The sequence below is a fragment of the Hyla sarda genome, chromosome 9, assembly GCF_029499605.1.
Source record: "Hyla sarda isolate aHylSar1 chromosome 9, aHylSar1.hap1, whole genome shotgun sequence".
Taxonomy (NCBI): Eukaryota; Metazoa; Chordata; class Amphibia; order Anura; family Hylidae; genus Hyla; species Hyla sarda.
The window spans coordinates 167,948,589-167,961,367 of NC_079197.1; the positions used below are offsets into that span (position 1 = coordinate 167,948,589).

Genomic DNA, 12,779 nt, shown 5'->3' on the forward strand with positions numbered 1-12,779 from the left:
TCTATCTATTTCTCTCTCTTAGCATTGCCAACGGCTGTCCGGGCATGCGGGGAGTTGTAGTTTTGCAACTGCTGGAGACACACTGAGGGAGATTGATCAAAACCTGTGCAGAGGAAAAACTGACCAGTTGCCCATAGCAACCAATCAGATCGCTTCTTTCATTTTAAAAAAGGTCTCTAAAATATGAATGGTTGCTATGGGCAACTGGTCACAGCTTTTCCTCTACACAAGGGAACATTACCCCTTGGGCGTCCCATGACGTATGGTTGGTCTTGCAGCAGACAGCTGGGGTTTTGGGGGCCACACTGGCCCTCTCTGTTATCTCAGTGGTCTCCCGGGTCACATGTCTGCCCGGATGTATTATTACTATATGAATAGATGTTGTGTCAACGAAATGTTTCCTCATGACCCTCGGCCTGTGGATTACCACGAGATCACAAATCACATTACACCATTTACTGAACTGCTTATGAAAAATAAGACCCGTGGATAGAGGTTCTATGTAAAGATAAAATAGGCCGCAGACATCTTTTTTAACCCCTTCTTGCATCCTACATTTACATACAATGCATTTAGGAACTTTTCAGAACTTTTTGCGTTTTCACATTTTGTTGTGTTGCTCCTTGTGCTAAAAGAAAACCAAAATCAACTTTTCCCCAATATTCTTCGCCCAATACCCCATAAAGACAAGGTAATGACAGAAGGTTATCAATCTTTGATAATTTATTAAAAAAAGGAAAAGCTAAAGCCTTGCAGTGATATAAGTATTCAGACCCTTTACTCAGGTTTAGGTGAAGCCCCTTTGGCAGTGATTCCGGCCACCAGTCTTCTTGGGGATGAGGCCACAAGGGTTACACACCTGGATTTAGGAATTATCTGCCATTCTTCTCTGCAGATCCACTCAGGCTCTGTCAGGTTGGATGGGACCATTGGTGGAAGCCATTTTCAGGTCTCCCCAGAGATGTTCCTTTGGGTTTGGACTCTGGCTGGGCCCCTCAGGACATTCACTCCGCTCCTGTGTTATCTTGGCTGTGTGCTTAGGGGCATTGGCTTGTTGGCAGGTGAACCCATGGCCCAGTCTAAGGTCCAGAGCACTATGGATCAGGTTTTTATTAAGAATATCTCTGTACTTTGCTCCATTCAGCTTTCCTTCAACCCTGATCAGTCTCTCTGTCCCCACAGGATGATGCTGACCCCACCTTGCTTCACTGTAGGGATGGTATTGGGCAGGTGATGGGCAGTGCCTGGTTTCCTCCAGACATGATGCTGCCCCCACCATGATCACTGTAGGGATGGTATTGGGCAGGTGAGGGGCAGTGCATGGTTTCCTCCAGACATGATGCTGCCCCCACCATGATCACTGTAGAGATGGTATTGGGCAGGTGATGGGCAGTGCCTGGTTTCCTCCAGACATGATGCTGCCCCCACCATGATCACTGTAGGGATGGTATTGGGCAGGTGATGGGCAGTGCCTGGTTTCCTCCAGACATGATGCTGCCCCCACCATGATCACTGTAGGGATGGTATTGGGCAGGTGATGGGCAGTGCCTGGTTTCCTCCAGACATGATGCTGCCCCCACCATGATCACTGTAGGGATGGTATTGGGCAGGTTATGGGCAGTGCCTGGTTTCCTCCAGACATGATGCTGCCCCCACCATGACAACTGTAGGGATGGTATTGGGCAGGTTATGGGCAGTGCCTGGTTTCCTCCAGACATGATGTTACCCCCACCATGATCACTGTAGGGATGGTATTGGACAGGTGATGGGCAGTGCCTGGTTTCCCCCAGACATGATACCTCCCCCACCATGATCACTGTAGGGATGGTATTGGGCAGGTGATGGGCAGTGCCTGGTTTCCTCCAGACATGATGCTGCCCCCACCATGATAACTGTAGGGATGGTATTGGGCAGGTTATGGGCAGTGCCTGGTTTCCTCCAGACATGATGTTACCCCCACCATGATCACTGTAGGGATGGTATTGGACAGGTGATGGGCAGTGCCTGGTTTCCCCCAGACATGATACCTCCCCCACCATGATCACTGTAGGGATGGTATTGGGCAGGTGATGGGCAGTGCCTTGTTTCCTCTAGACATGATGCTGTCCCCACCATGATCACTGTAGGGATGGTATTGGGCAGGTGATGGGCAGTGCCTGGTTTCCTCCAGAGAAGATGCTGTCCCCACCATGATCACTGTAGGGATGGTATTGGGCAGGTGATTGGCAGTTCTTGGTTTCCTCCAGACATGATGCTGCCCCCTCCATGATCACTGTAGGGATGGTATTGGGCAGGTGATGGGCAGTACCTGGTTTCCTCCAGACATGATGCTGCCCCCACCATGATCACTGTAGGGATGGTATTGGACAGGTGAGGGGCAGTACCTGGTTTCCTCCAGACATGATGCTGCCCCCACCATGATCACTGTAGGGATGGTATTGGGCAGGTGATGGGCAGTGCCTGGTTTCCTCCAGACATGATGCTTCCCCCCACCATGATCACTGTAGGGATGGTATTGGGCAGGTAATGGGCAGTACCTGGTTTCCTCCAGACATGATGCTGCCCCCACCATGATCACTGTAGGGATGGTATTGAGCAGATGATGAGCAGTACCTGGTTTCCTCCAGACATGATGCTGCCCCCACCATGATCACTGTAGGGATGGTATTGGGCAGGTGATGGGCAGTACCTGGTTTCCTCCAGACATGATGCTGCCCCCACCATGATCACTGTAGAGATGGTATTGGGCAGGTGATGGGCAGTACCTGGTTTCCTCCAGACATGATGCTGCCCCCACCATGATCACTGTAGGGATGGTATTGGGCAGGTGATGGGCAGTTCCTGGTTTCCTCCAGACTCGATGCTGCCCCCACCATGATCACTGTAGAGATGGTATTGGGCAGGTGATGGGCAGTACCTGGTTTCCTCCAGACATGATGCTGCCCCCACCATGATCACTGTAGAGATGGTATTGGGCAGGTGATGGGCAGTACCTGGTTTCCTCCAGACATGATGCTGCCCCCACCATGATCACTGTAGGGATGGTATTGGGCAGGTGATGGGCAGTGCCTGGTTTCCTCTAGACATGATGCTGCCCCCACCATGATCACTGTAGGGATGGTATTGGGCAGGTGATGGGCAGTGCCTGGTTTCCTCCAGACATGATGCTGCCCCCACCATGATCACTGTAGGGATGGTATTGGGCAGGTGATGGGCAGTGCCTGGTTTCCTCCAGACATAATGCTGCCCCCACCATGATCACTGTAGGGATGGTATTGGACAGGTGAGGGGCAGTGCCTGGTTTCCTCCAGACATGATGCTGCCCCCACCATGATCACTGTAGGGATGGTATTGGGCAGGTGATGGGCAGTGCCTGGTTTCCTCCAGACATGATGCTGCCCCCACCATGATCACTGTAGGGATGGTATTGGGCAGGTGAGGGGCAGTGCCTGGTTTCCTCCAGACATGATGCTGCCCCCACCATGATCACTGTAGGGATGGTATTGGGCAGGTGATGGGCAGTGCCTGGTTTCCCCCAGACATGATGCTGCCCCCACCCTGATCACTGTAGGGATGGTATTGGTCAGCAGCATTAGTAGGGCGGCAGCTCTAGGAAGTGTCCTTGTTTTTCCACACTTCTTCCATGTGAGAATTATGAAGTCCAATGAGCTCTTGGAAACAGTGAATACAGCTGAAATATTTCAGTCCACTTCTCCAGATCAGTGCCTCCACACAATCCTGTCTCTGAGCTCTACAGACAGTTCTTTCCTCCTCATGTCTTGGGTTTTGCTCTGATATACGTTGTCAGCAGGGAGACCGTATATAGACAGGGCTGAGTATATCTAAATCCTGTCCAGTCAGCTGAATTTACCACAGGTGACTCCAACGAAGATGGAGAAACATCTCAGAAATGATCAAGAGTAATGGAAGGAGCCAGAGCTAAATTTCAAATGTCATAGCAAAGGGTCTGAATATTATTGTCCAGGTGAAATTAAAATATTTCCTTTTTAATAAAAACCCGGTGGGCAAACCTTGTGGCATCATGCCCAAGAAGCCTGGATGCTGTAGTACTGAGTAAATGGTATGAAAATATAAGTCAATGCAATATATTCGTTTTTCTTTTTCAATAAATGAGTTTTTTATTTACCTTCTTATTCTGGAGTATTGAGTGCGGAATGTGAAGCGAAGTGAAAGGGTCTAGAGACTTTCTGAATGCACTGTACTGGGAGATCAGTAGTTTGACAGTACAATACGTATATATTGCGTGTTTTACGAACTATCAAGTGTTATCTTTTGTTTGAACTAACAAAAATTCCCCATATTAAAAACTAAAATCACCCATGTTTCCCATTTCTCAAATGAAAAAAAAAAAAAAATCGAACTAACAAAAAAATTACAGCGTGTTGAACTGTCGGCACTATTAAAATATAACATCATTGTTTCCATTTGGTAAATGCTGAAAAACTAAAAAAAAAAAAAAATCCAAGATTTGTCACCAAACATAAAAAACATTTTTTTTTTTTAGGTCTTTATAAGTCAACTGGTGCCAGAAAGTTAAACAGATTTGTAAATTATTCTATAAAAAAAAAAATCTTTGCCCTTCCTGTACTTTTTAGCAGCTGTATGCTACCGAGGAAATTCTGTTTTTTTTTTATTTCTTTTTTGTCTTGTCCACAGTGCTCTCTGCTGACACCGATGTCCATGTCAGGAACTGTCCAGAGCAGCATAGGATTGCTATGGGGATTTTCTCCTGCTCTGGACAGTTCCTGATACGGGCATCAGGTGTCAGCAGAGAGCACTGTGGACAAGACAAAAAAGAAATAAAAAAGGAAATAATTGCCTCTGTAGCATACAGCTGCTAAAAAGTACTGGAAGGGTAAATATTTTTTTTAAAAGAAGTAATTTACAAATCTGTTTAACTTTCTGGCACCAGTTCATAAAAAAAAAAGTTTTCCACTGGAGTACCCCTTTAAACGTCACATCTATCCCAAAATGCTACCCATAAAACCTAAAGATCGCTGCACAAAATACAAGCCCTCATTGCTCTGTTGTAGACAGAAAAATACAGATGGCAAGAAAAGCAACTTTAAAAAAAAAAAAATTATTAAAAAATTGTAAAGAAATTGGGCATCACTGTATTTGTACTGACCCTCAGAATAAAGTTAAAAAGTTATTTTTAAAGGGGTTCTCCAGTGGAAAACTTTTTTTTTTTTTTTAAATCAACTGGTGCCTGAAAATTAAACAGATTTGTAAATGACTTCTATAAAAAAAAAAAATCTTAATCCTTCCATTACTTATTAGCTGCTGAATACTACAGAGGAAATTATTTTCTTTTTGGAACATAGAGCTCTCTGCTGACATCACGAGCACAGTGCTCTCTGCTGACATCACGAGCACAGTGCTCTCTGCTGACATCTCTGTCCATTTTAGGAACGGTCCAGAGCAGCATATGTTTTCTATGGGGATTTTCTCCTGCTCTGGACAGTTCTTAAAATGGACAGAGATGTCAGCAGAGAGCACTGTGCTCGTGATGTCAGCAGAGAGCGCTGTGTTCCAAAAAGGAAAGAATTTCCTCTGTAGTATTTATTTGCTAATAAGTACTGGAAGGATTAAGATTTTTTTAATAGAAGTAATTTAAAAATCTGTTTAACTTTCTGGCACCAGTTGATTTAAAAAAAAAAAAAAAAAAAGTTTCCCACCGGAGTACCCCTTTAACCCCTTAAGGACGCAGGACGTAAATGTACGTCCTGGTGAGGTGGTACTTAACGCACCAGGACGTACATTTACGTCCTAAGCATAACCGCGGGCATCGGAGCGATGCCCGTGTCATGCGCGGCTGATCCCGGCTGCTGATCGCAGCCAGGGACCCGCCGGCAATGGCCGACGCCCGCGATCTCGCGGGCGTCCGCCATTAACCCCTCAGGTGCCGGGATCAATACAGATCCCGGCATCTGCGGGAGTTCGCGATTAAAATGAACGATCGGATCGCCCGCAGCGCTGCTGCGGGGATCCGATCATTCATAACGCCGCACGGAGGTCCCCTCACCTTCCTCCGTGCGGCTCCCGGCGTCTCCTGCTCTGGTCTGTGATCGAGCAGACCAGAGCAGGAGATGACCGATAATACTGATCTGTTCTATGTCCTATACATAGAACAGATCAGTATTAGCAATCATGGTATTGCTATGAATAGTCCCCTATGGGGACTATTCAAGTGTAAAAAAAAATGTAAAAAAATGTAAAAGTAAAAGTAAAAAAAAAGTGAAAAATCCCCTCCCCCAATAAAAAAGTAAAACGTCCGTTTTTTCCTATTTTACCCCCAAAAAGCGTAAAAAACATTTTTATAGACATATTTGGTATCGCCGCGTGCGTAAATGTCCGAACTATTAAAATAAAATGTTAATGATCCCGTACGGTTAACGGCGTGAACGAAAAAAAATTTAAAAAGTCCAAAATTCCTACTTTTTTAATACATTTTATTAAAAAAAAAATTATAAAAAATGTATTAAAAGTTTTTTATATACAAATGTGGTATCAAAAAAAAGTACAGATCATGGCGCATAAAATGAGCCCCCATACCGCCGCTTATACTGAAAAATAAAAAAGTTATAGGTCATCAAAATAAAGGGATTATAAACGTACTAATTTGGTTAAAAAGTTTGTGATTTTTTTTAAGCGCAACAATAATATAAAAGTATATAATAATGGGTATCATTTTAATCGTATTGACCCTCAGAATAAAGAACACACGTCATTTTTACCATAAATTGTACGGCGTGAAAACAAAACCTTCCAAAATTAGCAAAATTGCGTTTTTCGTTTTAATTTCCCCACAAAAATAGTGTTTTTTGGTTGCGCCATACATTTTATGATATAATGAGTGATGTCATTACAAAGGACAACTGGTCGCGCAAAAAACAAGCCCTCATACTAGTCTGTGGATGAAAATATAAAAGAGTTATGATTTTTAGAAGGCGAGGAGGAAAAAATGAAAACGTAAAAATTAAATTGTCTGAGTCCTTAAGGCCAAAATGGGCTGAGTCCTTAAGGGGTTAATGTACAGTGAATGACATAAAAACGTAACCACCCCAAACTTTGCAGAATGATTGTTTTTTTAATTTTTGTTTTTCAATTTCACTTTACAATTTAATTCTTTCATTAGTGTAGGATGACGCTTCATTGTAAATTGTAGGGTTTCATTATTAAAGGGATACTCCACCGCCCCAGCGTTCAAAACATTGTTGTTCCGAACGCTGGGTGCGGGCTGCGGGGGTCATGACTTCTCGGCCACGTCCCTCATGACGTCACACCACACCCCCTCAATGCAAGTCTATGGGAGGGGGCGTGGCACGCCCCCTCCCATAGACTTGCATTGAGGGGGGGTGGTGTGATGTCATGAGGGGCGTGGCCGAAACGTCAAAACCCCCGCAGCCCACAGCTAGCGTTTATAACAAAATGTTCCGAATGCTGGGACAGTGGAGTACCCCTTTAAAGGTGCCAGTAAATCAACTGGTGCCAGAAAGTTAAACAGATTTGTAAATTACTTCTATTAAAAAAATCTTAATCCTTCCTGTACTTACTAGCTGCTGAATACTACAGTGGAAATTCTTTTCCGTTTGAATCACAGAACTCTCTGCTGACATCATGACCACAGTGCTCTCTTCTGACATCTCTGTCCATTTTAGGAACTGTCCAGAGTAAAAGGAAATCCCCATAGCAAACATATGCTGCTCTGGACAGTTCCTAAAATGGAGAGAGATGTCAGCAGAGAGCACTGTGCTCATGATGTCAGCAGAGAGCTCTGTGTTTCAAAAAGAAAATAATTTCCGCTGTAGTATTCAGCAGCTAATAAGTACTGGAAGGATCTAGATTTTTTAATAGAAGTAATTGATTGATTTAAAAAAAAAAAAAAAAAAGTTTTTCACCGGAGTACCCCTTTAGTGCAACTAAACCTGCAAAAAAACAAGCCCCCATATGGAAAAATGTGAATGTTCAATTTTATGTTCCAGTTTTAAGATCAGAGATACCTGCCAAATTTCATTGCCCACTCACAGAGCGACTTACTACTCCTCAGGGGTGTAACTATAAGAATTGCAGAGGGTGCGGTTGCACCCAGGGGCCTGAGGAATCTATTAGGTATCTCTTTGTTATATAGGGAGACCAGTACAATAAATAAAGCTTTATAGTTGGGGGCCCTGTTATTAGTTTTGCCTTTGATCTTCACATTACGCCTCCCCCCCCCCCCCCCCTTTTCTAATATAAATCGGTGTGAAAGCATTTGGGGAGATTTATCAAAATCTGTCCGGAGGAAAAGTTGCCCAGTTGCCCATAACAACCAATCAGATCGCTTCTTTCATTTTTAACAAGTCCTCTGCAAAATGAAAGAAGCGATCTGATTGGTTGCTATGGGCAACTGGGCAACTTTTCCTTTGCGCAGGTTTTTATAAATCTCCCCCAATGGTCCTAAAGTCCAGGAGATGACTAAGCTTCTAGTTCCAGGACTGTTCTTATAGGAAATCCAGGGAAGTCAAAAAGTTCAAGGACCAGTGACTTGTTGTTATTCGGCATAATAGGAGAACTCTCCCTGACAACAGAAGCTGAGGGGTCTAAGGTCCTGACTAGAGATGAGTGAACTTACAGTAAATTCGATTCGTCACAAACTTCTCGGCTCGGCAGTTGATGACTTATCCTGCGTAAATTAGTTCAGCCTTCAGGTGCTCCGGTGGGCTGGAAAAGGTGGATACAGTCCTAGGAAAGAGTCTCCTAGGACTGTATCCACCTTTTCCAGCCCACCGGAGCACCTGAAAGCTGAACTCATTTATGCAGGATAAATCAACTGCCGAGCTGAGAAGTTTGTGGCGAATCGAATTTACTGTAAGTTCGCTCATCTCTAGTCCTGACCCAATCGGCTGCCGGTGGTCTTCTATTCTATCTATCCCTTCAAGGAGGGAAAAACCCAAACAGGTTTGGTAGGAAACCCGACCCTCCTAGGGTAACAAAATGGCCAACATGTAGGATTGAAACCTCAAGTGGATCCAAAGATTCGGATCAATCCAGTGACCGATGTCCAGTAGATCCAATCCTGTAGCCGTCAGATCTAATTCCTTGTTTATCCTCTACAGGTAAAGCCCGGAGGCTGAAGCAAGCGAAAGAGGAGGCCCAAGTGGAGATAGAACAGTATCGGGTAGAACGAGAGCGGGAATTCCAGAGCCAGCAACGCACCGTATGTAAACAGTATTAATGAGCAGCTACTGGCTGTATGTTTATTTAGTACATATAGTTAGTTTAAATAAGTTCCTGTTTTCCCGAAAATAAGACAGTGTCCCAAAGATGCGCTACAACTTATTTTCAGGGGGTGTCTTATTTTTCCCCAACCCCCCCCCCTCCCGCTTAGCATCATCCCTGTGTCAGTGGATTGAATCTGGCACAGAACTGGGGTGTGGTGGGGTGGAGGGGGGAGTCTAGAGAATCCAGCGGGGTTCATGAGGCCCCCCCCCCCCTCACCTCACCTCCCCCCCCCTACCAGATATTATCCCCCCACCCCCCCAGGCACCCCTGTGTGTCTGTGCCTCACATTGCCCACCTCCTGCCACGCGCGACGCAGGAGGCGGCTACCGTAGTCCTGTTGTGATGGCGCGGGCTCTGGGATGACGAGTGATGTCCCCCTGCGCAACGTCAGGAGCCGGCCGCCTCACTGGTGGAAAGTGACCGCGTGCTGCTCAGTGATCTGTGCGCCACTAAGGTACAGAGAGGTCCGACATTGATTTTTTATTTTCGGAGAAAGACGGTATGATTTCTTTTGTGTCAGGGGTACCCATGCCCTTTCATATACTAGATATTATTTTAACAAAGTCCAAGTGTCAGGCACAACTCACTCGTACGCCCTTCCTGCGTCTCGGACGAGACTAGACCACAACTCGTATAACGATATGAAAAATGAGGAGATGTCCAGCGCAGGTTCCAAGCAATACAAAATGATTTATTCAGCAGTAACACAACATGATGACGGGTAGGTGACGCGTTTCAGCCACAATCTGCGGCCTTAGTCATACGTATGACTAAGGCCGCAGATTGTGGCTGAAACGCGTCACCTACCTGTCATCATGTTGTGTTACTGCTGAATAAATAATTTCGTATTGCTTGGAACCTGCGCTGGACATCTCCTAATTTTTCATATAGATATTATTTTGTCGCCTTTATCTGCAGCAGTCTGGCATTGAGTACAGCACCATAATAGGAAGGGGAGTGATTTTGATTTTTTCTGTGATCTCTTCTATATACCCCTCATATATGTTCTGATTCTTGTCTGATCCCACAGGCCTTGGGCACCCAGGGGGACCTGTCTTCTGAGATAGAGACCAGAACCCGGCAGACGCTCCAGATGGTCCAGAGTTGTCATGGGAAGAATAAAGAGGTCGTACTGAGGAGACTACTCAGCCTGGTGTGTGATGTGAAAGCTGAGCTGCACCCCAACTATGGCTTCACCAACTACTGAGGGCCCCCGCTGGCATCCCCTGTGTGTGTATGTGGAGTGCCCGTGTTGTGTATAGCAGGAGGGGCTCGGCATCTTTAACCTAAAATTACATCTATGAGGTGCGGCGTAGCTGAGCCCCCCCCCTGAGGCTACTGTATATTTACCCATAATCCTCTCTGCTATTTAATTGTATTAAGAACAATAAAGACAGAACTTGTCATGTAAACCTCATATTGCCTTTAATGTGCAGAAGTTTAGACTCTCATTTATGAGCTCGTCCCATTCGTTGAAGAATCTACTGACTAGAGATGAGCGAACTTACAGTAAATTCGATTCGTCACGAACTTCTCAGCTCAGCGGTTGCTGACTTTTCCTGCATAAATTAGTTCAGCTTTCCGGTGCTCCGGTGGGCTGGAAAAGGTGGATACAGTCCTAGGAAAGAGTCTCCTAGGAATGTATCCACCTTTTCCAGCCCACCGGAGCACCGGAAAGCTGAACTAATTTATGCAGGAAAAGTGAGCAACCGCCGAGCCGAGAAGTTCGTGACGAATCGAATTTACTGTAAGTTCGCTCATCTCTAGTGCTGACCCCAGGCTTCTAACTTAGTGACTACCATATCTTCAGCAACAATATACTGGAGAGTGCATTGTGAATGGAGGTGGATGAAAAGGGTAGGTGGGTCCAGTGGGAAATAAGGGTTTCCTGCTGGGCCGGGGGGGTGGTGATGGTCTAGTCCAGTGGTCTCCAACCTGCGGACCTCCAGATGTTGCAAAACTACAACTCCCAGCATGCCCGGACAGCCAACGGCTGTCCGGGCATGCTGGGAGTTGTAGTTTTGCAACATCTGGAGGTCCGCAGGTTGAAGACCACTGGTCTAGTCCAAAGGAAGGGGGGGTTCACCTTAGCCGCGTGTGGACAGGACCAGGGACTTGGTGATTTCAGGCTGCTGCCACCCTCACCAGCTTTTTCTCCTCCTCCGGCGGTGCAGGCTCATCCTCATGATCGGAGGCTGGTAGGATGGGGGCGCTCCTCCGGAGACAGGCACAGCAGCACAGTGATAGTTTGGCAGGCAGGTAGTGTCAGCTGAGGAGACAGCTGGGAGTTGGCTTACAGTTATTGAGCGCCCTCTGCTGGTCCAGAAGCAGTTTACATCTCTACATGGCTCAGATCCTCCCTATCCCTCTGAGCAAACTGCCGCCCTAGGCCTGGGCTTTGTTGGCCTAGTGGTAAATAGGCCACTGGGTGCGTCACCAGGCCCAGATGCTTAAAGGGGTACTCTGCCCCTAGACATCAGATGCCTGATTGTGGGGGTCCCACCGCTGGAGACCCCCGCGATCTCGGCTGCAGCACCCCAGACATCCAGTGCACGCTAAATTTGCGCAAATTTCGTGTAAAAAAAAAAAAAAGTTAATTCCGTGGTGGAATTTTTACGGGAGGATTCCTCTCCTATTCCTAGGAGGGTACTCGGAGGGGGAAAAAAAGGGGTACTCCAAAGAATAAAAATGTTTTCAAATCAACTGGTGCCAGAAAGATAAACAGATTTGTAAATTATTTCTATATTAAAAATGTTAATCCTTCCAGTACTTATCAGCTGCTGTATGCTCCAGATGAAGTTGTGTAGTTCTTTCCATTCTGACCACAGTGCTCTCTGCTGACACCTCTGTCAGGAACTGTTCAGAGCAGGAGAGGTTTGCTATGGGGATTTGCTCCTGCTCTGGACAGTTCCCGACACGGACAGAGGTGTCAGCAGAGAGCACTGTGGTCAGACTGAAAAGAAATACACAACTTCACCTGGAGCATACAGCAGCTGATAAATACTGGAAGGATTAACATTTTTATATAGAAGAAATTTACAAATTTGTAGAACTTTCTTGCATCAGTGGACATAAAAATATTTTATTTTAATTTTTTTTATCCCCTTTAACACCTTAAAGGGGAACACTGGTGAAAACTAGTGGAAAATAAATGTTTTCAAATCAACTGGTGCCAAAAAGTTAAACAGATTGGTAAATTACTTCTATTTAAAAATCTTAACCCTTCCAGTACTTATGAGCTGCTGTATACTACAGAGGAAATTGTGTAGTTCTTTTCTGTCTGTCCACAGTGCTCTCTGCTGATACCTCTGTCCATGTCAGGAACTGTCCAGAGCAGGAGAGGTTTGCTATGGGGATTTGCTCCTGCTCCGGACAGTTCCTGACACGGACAGAGGTGTCAGCAGAGAGCACTGTGGTCAGACAGAAAAGAACAACTCAACTTCCTCTGGAGTATACAGCAGCTGATAAGTACTGGAAGGGTTAAGATTGTTAAA

At 45.7% G+C, this 12,779-nt stretch overlaps 1 protein-coding gene across 1 annotated transcript in view; it reads left to right on the forward strand.

Annotated features, from left to right (window-relative positions):
- The window catches only part of ATP6V1G2 (ATPase H+ transporting V1 subunit G2), an 11,952-nt gene extending 1,250 nt beyond the window's left edge, over nt 1–10,702 (forward strand). Inside the window, exons 2-3 of the mRNA XM_056540958.1 lie at nt 9,120–9,220; nt 10,316–10,702. Of these exons, the coding sequence (XP_056396933.1) occupies nt 9,120–9,220; nt 10,316–10,492 (278 nt within the window). The 3' untranslated portion in view covers nt 10,493–10,702. The remainder of the gene's footprint in view (nt 1–9,119; nt 9,221–10,315) is intronic.
- Nucleotides 10,703–12,779: the final 2,077 nt, after the last annotated feature.